Source organism: Herpailurus yagouaroundi, unplaced genomic scaffold, assembly GCF_014898765.1.
Source record: "Herpailurus yagouaroundi ecotype Mexico unplaced genomic scaffold, PumYag 255, whole genome shotgun sequence".
NCBI lineage: Eukaryota > Metazoa > Chordata > Mammalia > Carnivora > Felidae > Herpailurus > Herpailurus yagouaroundi.
In genome coordinates this window covers 1,009,700-1,025,276 of record NW_024412472.1, presented here as the reverse complement: position 1 = coordinate 1,025,276, position 15,577 = coordinate 1,009,700, and the positions used below count along the sequence as shown (strand labels likewise).

The following is a 15,577-nucleotide window of genomic DNA, read 5'->3' as shown; positions in this document are numbered from 1 at the left end:
CAGTGCAGAACCTGATGTGGGTCTCTAACTCGTGAACCTTGGTTTCATGACCTGAGTTGAGATTAAGAGCCAGATGCTCAACCAACTGAGCCACCAAGGTGCCCCAAAATGCAAAGCTCTAAAACAGTTTTTAAACTATGGACAAAATCTTCAGGGTCTATAGCTAAGCAATATAGACTTGACACCAAAATAATAATCTTTAAAAAGAAACTGATAAATTTGTCTTTATAAAAATAAAAAAATTTACTCTGCAAAAGTATGTAAGACAAGCTATGTCTGGGAAAAATATTTATAAAACACATATCTGAAAACAGGACTAGTCTTTGTGTGTGTATGTGTGTGTATTCAACACTTTAATAAATCCCAATCATTTAGAATAAAATAGCCAAAAAACATGTTTCACTGAAAAAGATAAACAGTTGAAAAATAGATACATAGGGACACCCGGGTGGCTTAGTCAGTTGACCCTTCAGTCAGGTGACTCTTGATTTCAGCTTAGGTAATGAATGATCTCCCGGTTTTTGGGTTCGTGCCCCACATCAAGCTCTGTACTGACAGTGTGGAGCCTGCTTGGGATTTTCTCTCTTCCTCTCTCTCTGTCTCTGCCCTGCTCACTAATGCTCTCTCTTTCTCAAAATAAATGAATAAACATTAAAAAAGAAAAATAGGTACAAAGAAGAATATTTAGTATTGTCAATCATTAGTTACATGAAAGTTAAAATCATAATGAGATATCACTACACAATTGTGACCATGGCTAAAATAAAAACAAAAATCACAATAATCAAAAGCTAGTAAGGTTACACAGAAACTAGATAACTTATGCACTGCTATACATTGCTGGTGGGAATTACAAATGGTACAATCACTCTGGAAAATCATTTGGCAGTTTCTGAAAAAGCTAAATACACAACACCATAAAACTTATCAATGGCATTTGTCCCAGAAAAATAAATACTTAATTACTCACAAAAACTAATAAACAGTGATAAGAGAACCAAAATGGCGAAGTTGAAACTCCAAAAGCGTCTGTCCTTAACAAAAGCAATGAAAAATTGTAAGAATCAACATTCTCAGAACTCGTTACTAATCAGAGGTTTTCAGAAATTAGAGGAAGAGCTGAAATTAGAAATTAGAAAAAAACAGCTGAATCTCACTAAGTGAATTTTGTGTTACTTTTTTAAAAAAAATTTTAATATTTATTTCTTTCTGAGAGAGAGAGAGAGAGAGACAGAGATCATGAATGGGGGAGGGGCAGGGAGAGAGGGAGACACAGAACTCGAAGCAGGCTCCAGGCTCTGAAATGTCAGCACAGAGCCTGATGTGGGGCTTAAACTCACGAACCGGGAGATCATGACCTGAGCCGAAGTCAGACGCCCAACCCACTGAGCCACCCAGGTACCCCCAATGTTACTTTTTTTTTTTTAGAGAGAAGAGAGTGTGAGTGGGTGAGAGGGGCAGAGAGAGAGAGAGAGAGAGAGAGAGAGAGAGAAAATCCCAAGCAGACTCTCCACACTCAGCATGGAGCTCAATGCGTGGCTCAATCCCACAACCCTGGAATCATGACCTGAGCCAAAATCAGGAGTTGGGGGCTCAACTGACTGAACCACGCAGGTGACCCTGTATTACTTTTTAATAGTGGCAAAGTTCTTCCAACATAAAACTGACCGTTTTAATAATTTTAAAGTGTACAATTGAGTGGCTGCTGTACATTAACAATGTTGTACAATTATCACCACTATGTAGTTCGAGAACATTTCCATTACTGCAAAAGGAAACCCTGTACTCATTAATCAGTTGCTCCTATTCCCTCTCTCACACCTTTTTCCCAGCCCTAACAACTACTAATTTGCCTTTTGTTCTATAAATTTGCCCATTCTGAGTATTTCATAGAAATAGGATGATACAATTCATGGCCACTTGTCTCTGACTTCTTCGAATAACATTGTCAAAATTTATCCATGCTTTAGCATGTATCAGTACTTCCTTCCTTTTCAAGGTTGAATAATATTTTTTGTATGTATACCACATTTTATTTATCCATTTATCAGTTGATGTGCATTTAGGTTGTTAATACAATCTGGCTATTGTGCTATAGTGTTGCTATGAAAATTTATGTACATATTTTTTTTTCAGAACATCTGTTTTCAATTCTCTATACCTGGCAGAGGAATTGCTGGACCATATCATACTTCCATATTTTACTTTTTGAAAAACTACCAGACTGCTTCCCACGGTAGTACATTCCTACCAGCAAAGTTTGAGGATCTCATTTTATCCAAATCTTCACTAATACTAGTTATTTCCTGGTACTGGTACAAGCTGCAATATACATGTATTTTGAAAACATGCTGAGAGGAAAAAAACAAACAAAAATATATTGCATGATTCCATTTACATGAAATGTCTAGAATAAGTAAGTCTATAGAAATACATGGTAATTTAGTTGTCAGAGGCTGAGGGATGGGGTGATAATGACTAATGGTTAGGGGCATTTCTTTTTGAGGTACTGGAAATGTTCTGGAATTATATAGTGGTAATGTTTGCACTGCGTTGTGAATGTACTAAAAAGTATGATTTTAAATGACTAAAGGGTTAACTGCATATTCTGTGAATTTAACCTCTACTTTAAAAAACACCAAATGGGGTGCCTGGGTGGCTCAGTGGGTTGTCTGACTCGATTTTGGCTCAGGTCATGATCCCAGGGTCATGGGAGTGAGCCCCAAGTTGGGCTCCACTCTGAACATGGAGCCTGCTTAAGATTCTATCTCTCTCCCTTTGCCCCTCTCCTCTGCTCTCTCTCTCTCTAAAATTACATAAATAAAAAAATAAATGCATGAATACATAAATAAAAATTTAAAAACCCAAATGAAGTTAAAGAATTGCACTAAAAATAGTATCTGCATATACATTTTTATATTATTTCTTATAAATTACAAGAATCTACATGTCTAAGAATAGGAAAGTGGTTAAATTAATTGTATAAATATATATGAAGAACTTTTATTCAATCCTAATAACACTAAATCATCCTTATTATAATGTATTAATTATACAATATAAATTTAAAATGGCCAAATTTATGTTTTAATATGTCACAATCCAGACTTTTGCCAAAACACATATTGCTAACATGTATGTATATATGTATATGAATATATATGTATATTCACACTCATGAGCTATATAAGTATATATTTATATAGGATATATATGAAAGTATCATAAGTTAACAATACATTACACAATTTAGGAATGCTGTTTATCTCCTCCCAAACATTTATATTTTTCAAAATCAATCAAAATATGCAGGCATAGTTTCTCAAAAATCAACTTTATTAAGTACGATTTATTGACAACAAAGTGTGTTCATTTAAAGTGTGCAATTTGATGAGTTTTGACACAGTATATACTCATGAAACCACCACCACAATCAAGATACAAAACATTTCTATTACCTCAACGATTTTTTTTATACCCATTTGTAGTTCAGGCCTCCTTTCACCCTGGACCCACATAACCACTGATTTGCTTGCTGTCACTACAGATTAGTTTGGATTTGTTTAGATTAGTTTTGATTTCTCTTTCCCTGATGATGAGTGATGTTGAGCATCTTTTCATGTGCCTGTTAGCCATCTGGATGTCTTCTTTGGAAAAATGTCTATTCATGTCTTCTGCCCATTTCTTCACTGGATTATTTGTTTTTTGGGTGTTGAGTTTGATAAGTTCTTTATACATTTCGGATACTAAGACTTTATCAGATATGTCATTTGTAAATATCTGCTCCCATTCTGAATGTTGTCTTTATTTTTATTGATTGTTTCCCCTACTGTGCAGAGGCTTTTTATCTTGATGAAGTTCCAATAGTTTATTCTTGCTTTTATTTTCCTTGTATCTGGAGACATATCTAGTAAGAAGTTGCTGCAGTTGAGATCAAAGAGGTTGCTGCCTATGTTCTGTTCTATGATTTTGATGGTTTCTTGTCTCACATTTAGGTCTTTCATCCATGTTGAAAGTATTTTTGTGTATGGTGTAGGAAAGTGGTCCAGTTTCATTCTTGTGCATGTTGCTGTCCAGTTTTCCCAACATCATTTGTCGAAGAGACCATCTTTTCTCCATTGGATATTCTTTTCTACTTTGTACAAGATTATTTGACCATGTAGTAGTGGGTCCATTTCTGGATGTTTGATTCTGTTCCATTGATCTCTGTGTCTGTTTTTCTGCCAGTACCATACTGTCCTGATGATTACAGCTTTGTAATATAGCTTGAAGACCACAATTGTGACGCTTCCAACTTTGCTTTTCTTTTTCAGGATTGCTTTGGCTATTCGAGGTCTTGTGTGGTTCGATACGAATTTTGGGATTGTTTGTTCTAACTCTGTGAGAAATGTTTGTGGTATTTTGATAGAGATTGCATTAAATATATAGATTGCTTTGGATAGTATTGACATCTTAACAATATTTGTTCTTCCAATCCATGAGAATGGAATGTTTTTCTATTTCTTTGTGTCCTTTTCAATTGCTTTCATAAACTTTCTGTAGCTTTCAGATACAGATAATTTACTTTGGTTAGATATCTTATGGGTTTTGGTGCAACTGTAAATGGGATAGATTCTCTGATTTTGATTTCTGTTATTTCTTCATTTTTGGTGTATAAAAATGCAACAGATTTCTGTGTATTGATTTTGTATCCTGAGACTTTGCTGAATTCATGTACCAGTTCTAGAAATTTTTTTGGCAGAGGCTTCAGATTTTCTACATGGAGTATTGTATTGTCTGTGAATAGTGAAAGTTTGACTTCTTCCTTGCTGATCTGAAAGCCTTTTATTTCTTTTTGTTGTATGATTGCTGAGGCTAACTTCTAGCACTATCTCATATAACAGTGATAAGAATGGACATCCCTGTCCCCATCAATGGTTTTGGGGAACAGATTTCTTGTTCACTCCCTTGTGGATGTTTTCATTCTTTCTCTCTTTCTCTCCAGCTACTTTCAGGGGGAATGATTTTTTGAGGGATCCTGATGAGCTGCATTCTCTCTTTTTCTCTTTCTCTCTCTGTCCTCTATCCCTGAAAACAGCTCCCTACCTTTTGCAGCTCTGCAGCTTTTCTCTCCTCCAGTTCACCTCTTCCACACCACATACCTGCCAAGTTCTGTGGCTCAAGTTATGCAGATTGTTGAGTTAATCCTCATCAATTTCCTAGGTGTTCAAAATGGCTTGATCCTGATCTAGCTACGTTTCAGGGATGAGATGGGCTCAGGGTGCCCATGCTGCTCCACCATCTTAACTCCTCTCCTAGTTTATATGTTTCTAAGAATTTATCCATTTCTTCCAGAATGCCCAATTTGTTGGCATAAAATTTTTCATAATATTCTCTTATAATTGCATTTCTGTGGGTTGGTTGTGATCTCTCCTAATTCATGATTTTATTGATTTAGGTACTTTCTCTTTTCTTTTTGATAAACCTGGCTAAGGGTTTACCAATTTTATTTATTCTTTCAAAGAACCATCTCCTGGTTTCATGGATCTGTTTTACTGGTTTTTGTTTTTTGTTTGTTTCTGTATCATTTATTTCGCTTCTAAGCTTTATTATTTCCTATCTTCTGCTGACTTTAGGATCATTCGTTGTTCCTTTTATATCTCCTTTTGGTGTAAAGTTAGGATGCATATTTGAGATTTTTCTTGCTTCTTAGAGTAGGCCTGTATTGTATAAACTTTCCTCTTATGGCTGCTTTTCTGCATCTCAAAGGTTTTTTACCATCCTGTTTTCATTATTATTTGTTTCCACGTATTTTTTAATTTCTTCTTTAATTTCCTGGTTGACTGATTCATTCTTTAGTAGAATATTCTTTAACCTCCCTGTATTTATGGTCTTTCCAATTTTTCTTGTGGTTTATTTGAAGTTTCATAGCATTGTGTTCAGAAAATATGCATGGTATGATCTCAATCTTTTTGTACTTGTTGAGACTTGATTTGTGACCTAGTTTGTGATCTATTCTTAAGAATGTCCTATGTGCACTCAAAAAGAATGTGTACTCAGGTGCCTGAGAGGCTCAGCAGATTAAGCATCCGACTTCGGCTCAGGTCATGATCTCACCATTCCCAAGTTTGAACCCCGTGTTGGGCTCTGTGCTAACAGCTCAGAGCCTGGATGGAGCCTGTTTTGGATTCTGTGTCTCCCTCTCTGTCTCTGCCCCTCCCCCTCTCATGATCTGTCTCTCTCTCTCTCTCTCTCTCTCTCTCTAAAAGAAAAAAAAAAGAATGTGTACTCTGCTGCATTATGATGAAATGTTCTGAACATATCTGTTAAGTCCATCTAGTCCAGTGTATCATTCAAAGCCATTCTTTCCTTGTTGATTTTCTGTTTAGATGATATGTTCATTGATATAAATAGGGTGTTAAAGTTCCTTACCATTATTGTGTTGTTATCAATAAGCTCCTTTATGTTTGTTACCCATTGTTTCACATATTTGAGTGTTCCTAGTTGGGGCATAAATATTTATAATTGTTAGATCTTCTTGTGGATTGATCCATTTATTATGATATAGTGCCTTTCTTCATCTGTTGTTACATTCTTTGGTTTAAAATCTAGTTTGTCTAATATAAGTATGGCTACTATGGTTTTCTTTTGATGTTCATTTTCATGATAAATCATTCTTCATCCCCTCACTTTCAATCTGCAACTGTCTTTAGGTCTAAAAAGAGTTTCTTGTAGGCAGCATATAGATGGGTCTTGGGTTTTTTTTATCCATTCTGACAACCTATGTCTTTTTACTGGAGCATTTAGTCTATTTTCATTTGGAGTGATAATTGATAGATATGAATTTAGTACCATTGTATTTCCCATAAAGTCATTGTTTCTGGAGATTGTTTCTGTTCCTTTCTAGTCTGTGTTGCTTTTGGTCTTTCTTTTCTATTCTAAGAGTTACATTTAATATTTTTTGCAGGGCTGGTTTAGTGTTCATGAACTTTGTCTGGGAAAGTCTTTATCTTTCCTTCTATCCTGAATAATAACCTTGCTGGATATAGTTTTCCCATTCAGTACATTGAATCATGCCACTCTCTTCTGGCCTGCCAAGTTTCTGTGAGTCATTTGCTGGTAACCTTATTTTTCTTCCCTTGCAAGCTAGGGACTTCTTTTGCTGTGTTTAGGATTTTTTTTCTTATTTCTATATTTTCCAAATTTAAGATATGCATATTGCATATCACAATATGTCTTGGTCTGGGCCTGATTTTGCTTATTTTGATGGGAGTTTTCTATGCCTCCTGGATTTGGATATCTATTTATTTCCCCAGATTACGCAAGTTTTCAGCTAGAATTTCTTCAAATAAAACTTCTGTCCCCTTTTCCCTCTCTTCTTCCTCCTGGAACTCCTATGATACAAATGTTATTACACTTTATGGAGTAAATGAGTACCCTAAGTCTACATGCATGATCTAATATTTTTCTTTCCCTCTTCTTTTAAGCTTCACTCTTTTCCATAATTTAATCTTTCATATCACTTATTTGTTCCTCTGTGTCTTCCATCCTGTGGTCATTATAACCATTCAGTTTGAATCTTGGTTATTGCACTTTTCATTTTGGCCTGACGAGTTTTTAGGTTTTTTTCAAAAATCTCTGTGGTAAAGGACTCCCTTTGGTTTTCTCAAGCCTAGCTGGTATCCTTATGATTGTTGCTTTAAATTCTAGTGAGGCATATTATTTATAATTGATTTATTAGATCCCTGTCTGTGACCTTTTCTTGTCCCTTCTTTTGGGATGAATTCCTCCATTTTGGCCTTTTGTCTAGGTCTCTGTTATATTGTTATATTTCCTGGTCCTGAAAGTGATGGTTTTATTAAGAAGGGGTCATATACTGTCTAGAGCCTGGCACTTCAGGAAGTGTTTCTGGTGTATGTTGTGTGCATTCTGCTGCTTTGTTTTAGCTGTTCTTTTTCTCAGGTCAGTCCTCTGCAGAGTTTCTCCTTGCCTACAGTGGAGTGTTTGGAACTTGTTCAGTGGTGAGTTTTAACTAGATGTGCTCTGGTCTGCTTGTTAAAAGAGGCCCAATACTATTCCTAGATCTAAAGCTTTGCAGCACTCTATGATCAGTAGACTTGGTGCAATGCAGTGGGGAGAGTGACTGTGTTAGTGTTTTGGGGGAGGGGCCCACTGCTCTGGTTCTCAGGTACACTTGCCCTAATAAAGAAGCACTGCAGAGCACAGGGTGGCAGAGTTGGTTTCAGCAGTTCAGGTCATCAATGTTGGCACTGTGCTGCTTACTGAAGTTAGTTTATCCTAAGGGACAGGGGAAAGAAATGGTACCAGCCCCCTCCCTCGTCCCCAGAGAAGGGAGTTCATGTCTGCCATTGTCCTGGAAGCTCTCTCAGAAGAGTGAACAATCTCCCCTCGTGTGTCCCAGGCATCACTCAGATCCCTGCCTTCACCCTGTGTCCAGGCTGTCTGTCCACCTAGCAATATAATGCACCTGTGTTCTATTCCAGGAAAGCTGGCTGAGTTTTAAAATTCCAAACTTTAGGGACTTGGCATGGTAGGGACTTGTGCTGGTCCTCTGGAGAGGGTCTTGCCACACTGGGACTGATGCAGGTTTGTCCAAGAAGGGCAGTGGCACAGAAGCACAGGTGTGTGGAGTTTGGAGTAAATTGCAGCAAAGAGTAAACCTGCCAGTGTCCAGGTTAGCTGACCTTAGTTGCTCCAATGCTGAGGTGCAGGGGAGGGTAATGGAACCTGCCAGCTCTTTTGTCCCAGAGAGGCAATGCCACCCCTCTCAAATGTACTCCAAAAAAGGGGAAACCATCTCTCTCAATGTGTCCCAGGGGATCCTCATATCATGCCATCTGCTCCCAGGCTTTCTGCATCCTTCTCCACAGGAGCACTGCAGTGTCCCCTGGACTCCACACCAGCCACGCCATGGATCACTACAACTCCAGTCTTTGAGTCCACTGGTTGTAAGATCTCAAGAAACTCAGGCCCTCTAGTTTTCCCAGTCAATGTCTTTGGGGAAGAGTTTTCCTTGTGTGATCCCCTGTGTGGTTCTCTTCCTCTCTCTCTCTCTCTCTCTCTCTCTCTCTCTCTCTCTCTGTCTCTCTCTCTCTTCCTTTCTCTGTGACAAGGGCTTCCTCTCCTCTACAACACCTATGACCTGTTTCTCCTCCAAATCACAGCTGTGCATATCCTACCTTCCATGATGTGTCCTTTTCTTTCCGTCTAGTTGTGCAGTTTGTTCTGTCAGTCCTCAGATTGACTTCTTGGGTATTGAGAATGATTTGATATTTATCTAGCTGTGTTTGAGGAATAAAGCAAGCAAGCATAGGGTCTTCCTACTATTCTGCCATCTTAGTTCCTCCCCAGCGTCTAATTATTCCTAACGTAATATGTATGCCTAACAAGCCTGAACTTTCTCCAATGCCATAATATTCATCATCTATGTTAGGAGGAAGTAAATTTCTTTAAAACTAGGGCACATCTAGGGCATCTGGGTGGCTCAGTCGGTTGTGTCCGACTCTTGGTTTGGGCTTAGGTCATGATTTCATGGGTTGTGGGTTCAAGCCCTGGATTGGGTTCTGTGCTGACAGTGCAGAGTCTGCTTGGGATTCTCTCTCTCCCTCTCTCTCTCTGCCCTTTCCCTGCCCACTCTCTCTACCTCTCTCAAATAAATAAATAAACTAAAAAATAAAAAAAAAAAAACCTAGGGCAGATCGTCTCTGATTCTTTTTTCATAGCTGTTAGCCTGACTTGGGGAGTGCTAAATATTCAATGATGCTATTCAATTAGACACACAAAAATATAAACAAATAAAAGAAGTGGATGGATGTGTGAATGACTGAAACATTCTGATCTTAAGTGGTTTCAACTTGTGTCCTACAAGGTTCTACATAGAAAGAAACAGCTTTGCAACAAATATTAAAATCACTAATATTCATTTTTAAAAGTTTATGTTATTCTCGTTTCCTCCCATATATACACACTCACAAACACACAACATATGAAATTATTCACTTATTTGTGTAATATTATATAGTTAGTAAACATGAAAATATTCCACTGTCTTTCATCCTCCCGAAGGGCTAAGCATGATCATTACACCTGCACCTGTGTCTTTAACGTTCTAAAATATCCTCTGGAGATATACATAATTTTCTCCCTTTGAGAAAAATGCAATGATTCTTTAAATGCTCAGTTAAATATTATAGACATCAAGGGATTTAGAGGTTAAGGGCTATACGTGTACATATATTGTAGAATAGTGATGTTTTGTGACCAACATCCAGAACACCTGGAACAGACTGCATGCAGGTTATTGCTTTGCTGTCAGAAACCAGGTATTAAAGAACATACAAAAGTGGGACTAGAGGCAGGATTTTTTATTTTATAGGCAGTACAATAAAGAGGAGAGAGTCTTTACATATATAACAATTGATTATTATACTCTCAGAAACACAGGTTTGATTCCATCTACCCATCTGAAGGCAGAAATGTTGTGAAAGATTAGGTTTTCTTGGAAAAATGTTTATTTCTCCATTTCTCAGGTTGCAATTCAGTGTAACTTTCCATCACGATTATGAATATCTGTGTTATCTTCCTCACCAAATAGGGATCACTGGTCCTCTTCAGGTATGAATCACCCCCATGACAAGAAGAAATGGCAGAATAAGAGAACAGTTCTCATCCATGGTCAGAACACTCTTGCTGTTTACCTGCCCTCCCCTTCTTCTCAGAATGAGATCCTAATTTCCTTGCTTCATTTTTAAAGAGATTTACTTGTAATTATGGTTCTTCCATCCCAGATAGAAAAACATATTTGGAGGAACCCTCCATCATATTGAGAGACAACTTGTTTTATTTAAATTGAGAAAAGTATAGTGAGGGAATTAATTTATTATCTATGGGTTTGGGGAATGAAAATAGGCAACAGATGATATAAAAATGTACTTTACAAGTGGCAATATTCTTGTGTTGATGTTACTACTTCAGTATAACCTGCCCATCTATAGCATAATAGGAGCCCATTTTCCTTTCAGAAAAATTAAGTTATAATGTATGAAAATAATGTTAAATTTATTTGGGAGAAGTAATTTAATTTGTGGTTAATACCATTACTTGGCAAACACTTGATGGATCTTTCAGAGTTTTGCAAATGTGTAGAAGATAGTACCCTAACTTCTCATGTAATAATAAAGCTAGTTTTATTCATTGACACTAGAGTTATAAAAAGGAAACACAAGGGCCATAAATATGGTATTTACCTCATATTTAGGATATATATTCTTAAAAATAGAGCACAAATGATCTCTGAGATATAATTCCTATTCCCAGTTTATGGGTATGTGTGCTTTCCCTAAATTTTCTACTTGCTTCTACTGCATGTATACATAGAATTAAGAGTTTACTGTTCAAATGTATTAGATGAATAAACAAGTAGTGATCTTATTTTTCAACAGCTTGTGATAATTTGACATATACTGGTCAAATAAGTGAAATAAGTCAGTCTGAGGAAGACAAATACAATATGATTTCACTCATATGTGGAATTTAAGAAACAAAACAGATGAACACGGTAGGGGGGGAAGAGAGAGGAAAACCAAGAAACAGACTCTTAACTATAGATGGATACCAGAAGGGAAGGGGCCGGGGGGATGAGTTAAACAGGTAATGGGTACTACGGAGGGTACTTGTGATGAGCACTGGGTATTGTATGTAAGTGATGAATCACTAAATTCTACTCAAACTAATATTACATTATATGCTAACTACCTGGAGTTTAAATAAAAACATATATCTATATCTATATCATCTATATATATAAAGGTTATCTTATATCTATAATAATCAAATGAGGTAAAACACTCAATAACATACTCATCCTAGTTTGCTTTGCTATTTCTAAAAAAGGAAGTTCCTTTTTTCAGTACCTAATCTCTCATCATTCAGTGTGAATAAATAAAGATTAAACAGGGGTGTAGGTAGAAAAACAGAATAAGGAACAACTTGATATCTCTGATTTATCCACTATACTAAGGAGTGTTAGCTATCCTTTTAGGATGACTGGAAGTTTATTCTGGGAAGAAAATAACAAGTCCTATCAATGCATATATGTGAGGTGTGATGAAGTCCAAGGCTGCAGCATTATAAAATATGTGAGGGTTTAATCCAACATTCATCTTTAAGTGTGACATCTGCAGTGTCCTATTCAACTCCAAGAACGCTGGCAAACAATAAAATTTTCATTCCAGGAAGTAGATTGATAGATTCTTTTAGAAATATTACAAGCCCCTGAGAAAAGACCTATAAACAATGACAACTAAGGATGTCAACAATGAAGCAAAGAGGTCCTTACATAAGATTCAAAATAAATATTACCAATTTCTGACACTCAATTATCACCTGGAGTTTCAAATCAGCTTTCTAAAGACTCCATATTAAGTGTGAATTAAGTCAAAATTTAAGACAATTGAGAAACACTTCCAAAATGAAAGATAAAAAATGAAGTAGGCTATAAAAATAATTTATTAAACTTAAAGGTTACAGAAATAATAGATGAGAAGTAAAATAAATATGCATATATCTGTATACATATATAATTTTAATATATGTAAGTATACATATGTTTATGTATATATATGTACATAATTTTTATACATTCACACTAATCAGAGAAAAATAAGAAGCTGGAAATTTGTAATATTATACAACAACAACCAAAACAATGTATTTGGGCTATATAACACTTCCAGAACACTTTTAGAAAGTGGATTAAGTAGATTCAGCCTGAACAATTTTAATTAGCAAAAAAAGAAAAAAAAAGAAAAAAAAGAATAAATTCAGAAGAACCAATATCTGACTAAAAAATGTGTAGAAAATAACAGGAAAAAATATTGGGAATAAATTATTAGAAGTTAAGTAAATTTCAAAAGTCAAAGGTGTTAGATTTCCAGTGTCAGAAACCCATTAAATGCCTCGACAATTAGACATACACAAGCACAATACCCTTCTATCATCGCCATTTAACTTCAAAGCACAAAAATTGTATATGTTCTTAAGTAATTCAGGGCCCCAAAACATAAAAATAATTTTAAAAAAATGCCAGCGGGAAATAGTTCATGTACAAGATCAAGAACTGGAATGCACCTCTTAATATCTCACTAGAAGCTAGGAGATCCATACAGAAATGTTTTTAGAAAAACTGGGGGTGGGGGGAAATAGCATTTAATTCAATTTTAAATCCAGCAAAATGATGAATAGACTAAACCATATTCAGACATTGATACTTCTCCAAAAAAGTTTTTCATGCAGTCCAGGAAATAGAAAGAAGAAAAATCAGATTTACAGATAGCAATATGACACAAACAGTAGGTGAAGAGGAATTTCTAGATGAGAATTATGTGGCTAACTGAGAAAAAAACTATTTCAGTGAAGCAGGACAAAGACTTCCCAGAAACAGACAGATGGTGTGGGATGAACTAACATTGATAGTGTTTAACTATCAAGTAATGATAGTAAAATGTTTTACAATTCTGAAAATAAGTTAAAATTTTTGAGATATCTACATCAAATACTAACAAAAATAAAGTATTATCAGACGAGATTGGGCATATTCAGGGTGGTATGGCCGTAGACAATAAAGTATTATCAAAAGGAATTTGATATTGCATGCCAGCAACTCAGACATGAAGAAGCATCATCTAAATAGTGCCTCAATGTATTCAACTGTAAAGTGCAGATTAATAAAAATACATCCTGGACTTGTAGTGAGGATTAAATGAGTTAATATTTGTGAAGTTCTTGGAATAGTATTTAGTATAGCATAAATATAACCAATAAGGGTAATGACAACAACAAAAACATTGTTACCATATCTGTTAGTTCATTGGAGAAATGATCAATGAACTTCTCCCTAAGAAAACACTCAAAGGGAGATATGCATAGTAATTAACATTTAAATAACATATGCTAGCAAAACATCATGAGAAAGATCATAATATAATTATCATTCATTATAAATTTGAGTATTGAATTTATGAATATTGACTCTATTCCTTTTTGTTTCAAAATAGTGAAGACACAATATATGTCACAAAATCTGGAAACCAGTGAGTGCTAAATATTCATTTTGAATGTATCATTAAATTAATGAATTAATGATAAACACACTCTGGGTTTGAACTATGTTTCAGTATTCTCTCATGTTGGCAATATTTGGTTGATATTAAAATGCACACTTGACAGAAAGAGAAAGGGAGAGTGAGAAAGAATGGCTAAAATTTCTCTTCTTTTTTAAAAGAATTTTTCCCCTATCTTGGAGGATCAGCAAACAAAAAAAAACAGAAACGCACAAAAATCTATAAGCTGTTTAATGATTACAGTAACGTGATCATGCTAATGTTAAACCAAACAGACCTGACCCCAGCCTCATTCATTCTTAATGGGATCCCAGGACTGGAGGATGTGCATATGTGGATTTCCTTCCCATTCTGCTCCATGTATGCTGTGGCAGTGGTAGGGAATTGTGGGCTCCTCTACCTCATCCGCTATGAGGACTCCCTGCACAGGACCATGTACTATTTCTTGGCTATGCTTTCCCTAACTGATCTTGTCATGTGCACTACTACAATCCCTAAAGCTCTCTGCATCTTCTGGTTCCACCTTAAGGAAATCAGTTTTAATGAATGCCTAGTCCAGATGTTCTTCATCTATACCTCAACAGGGATGGAATCTGGGGTACTCATGCTTATGGCGCTGGACCGTTATGTGGCCATCTGCTACCCTCTGCGCTACTCAACTATCCTTACCAATCCTGTCATTGCAAAGGTTGGGCTTGCTACTTTCCTGAGAGTGGTGCTGCTTGTCATTCCTTTGACTTTCATCATCAAGAGGCTACCCTACTGTAGAGGGAATATACTACACCATACCTACTGTGACCATATGTCTGTAGCCAAGTTATCCTGTGGAAATATCAAGGTCAATGTCATCTATGGTCTGATGGTTGCCCTCCTGATTGGGGGCTTTGACATCCTGTGCATAACAATCTCCTACACCATGATCCTCCGGGCAGTAGTCAGCCTCTCCTCAGCAGATGCTCGGCAGAAGGCCTTCAGCACCTGCACTGCCCACATCTGTGCCATTGTTTTCTCCTACAGTCCAGCCTTCTTCTGTTTCTTCTCCCACCGCTTTGGGGGCCACACAATCCCTCCATCTTGCCACATCATTGTGGCCAATATTTATCTGCTCCTGCCTCCCACTATGAACCCTATTGTCTATGGAGTGAAAACCAAACAGATACGAGACTGTGTCATAAGGATCTTTTCAAGTTCTAAGGACATCAAATCCCACAGCATATGAAAGGGATATTTGTAAGGGAATGAAGGAGGAGTGAAGTAGAAGAGAAGCAAAGGGGGGAAAAAAGGAAGAGAAGAGAAAGGGAAGGGAGTCTACAGGAGGAAATAGAATAAAAGAAATACTTCTGTTGGTTGTTTTGTCAGGATCTAAGAATGCCTTCCTGAAAGTACCATTTGGGCCAAGAAAACGGAGGGTGTTGAGTATCTCATTCTCACTCAGTGTCTTCAGAATCCTAATATCA

At 36.5% G+C, this 15,577-nt stretch overlaps 1 protein-coding gene across 1 annotated transcript; it reads left to right on the top strand.

Annotated features, from left to right (window-relative positions):
* The first annotated feature begins 14,373 nt into the window (after positions 1-14,373).
* On the top strand, positions 14,374-15,339 carry LOC121021150 (olfactory receptor 52N4-like). The gene has a single exon (XM_040461373.1). The coding sequence runs from the start codon at positions 14,374-14,376 to the stop codon at positions 15,337-15,339; it is 966 nt and encodes a 321-aa protein (XP_040317307.1).
* The last annotated feature ends 238 nt before the right edge of the window (positions 15,340-15,577 follow it).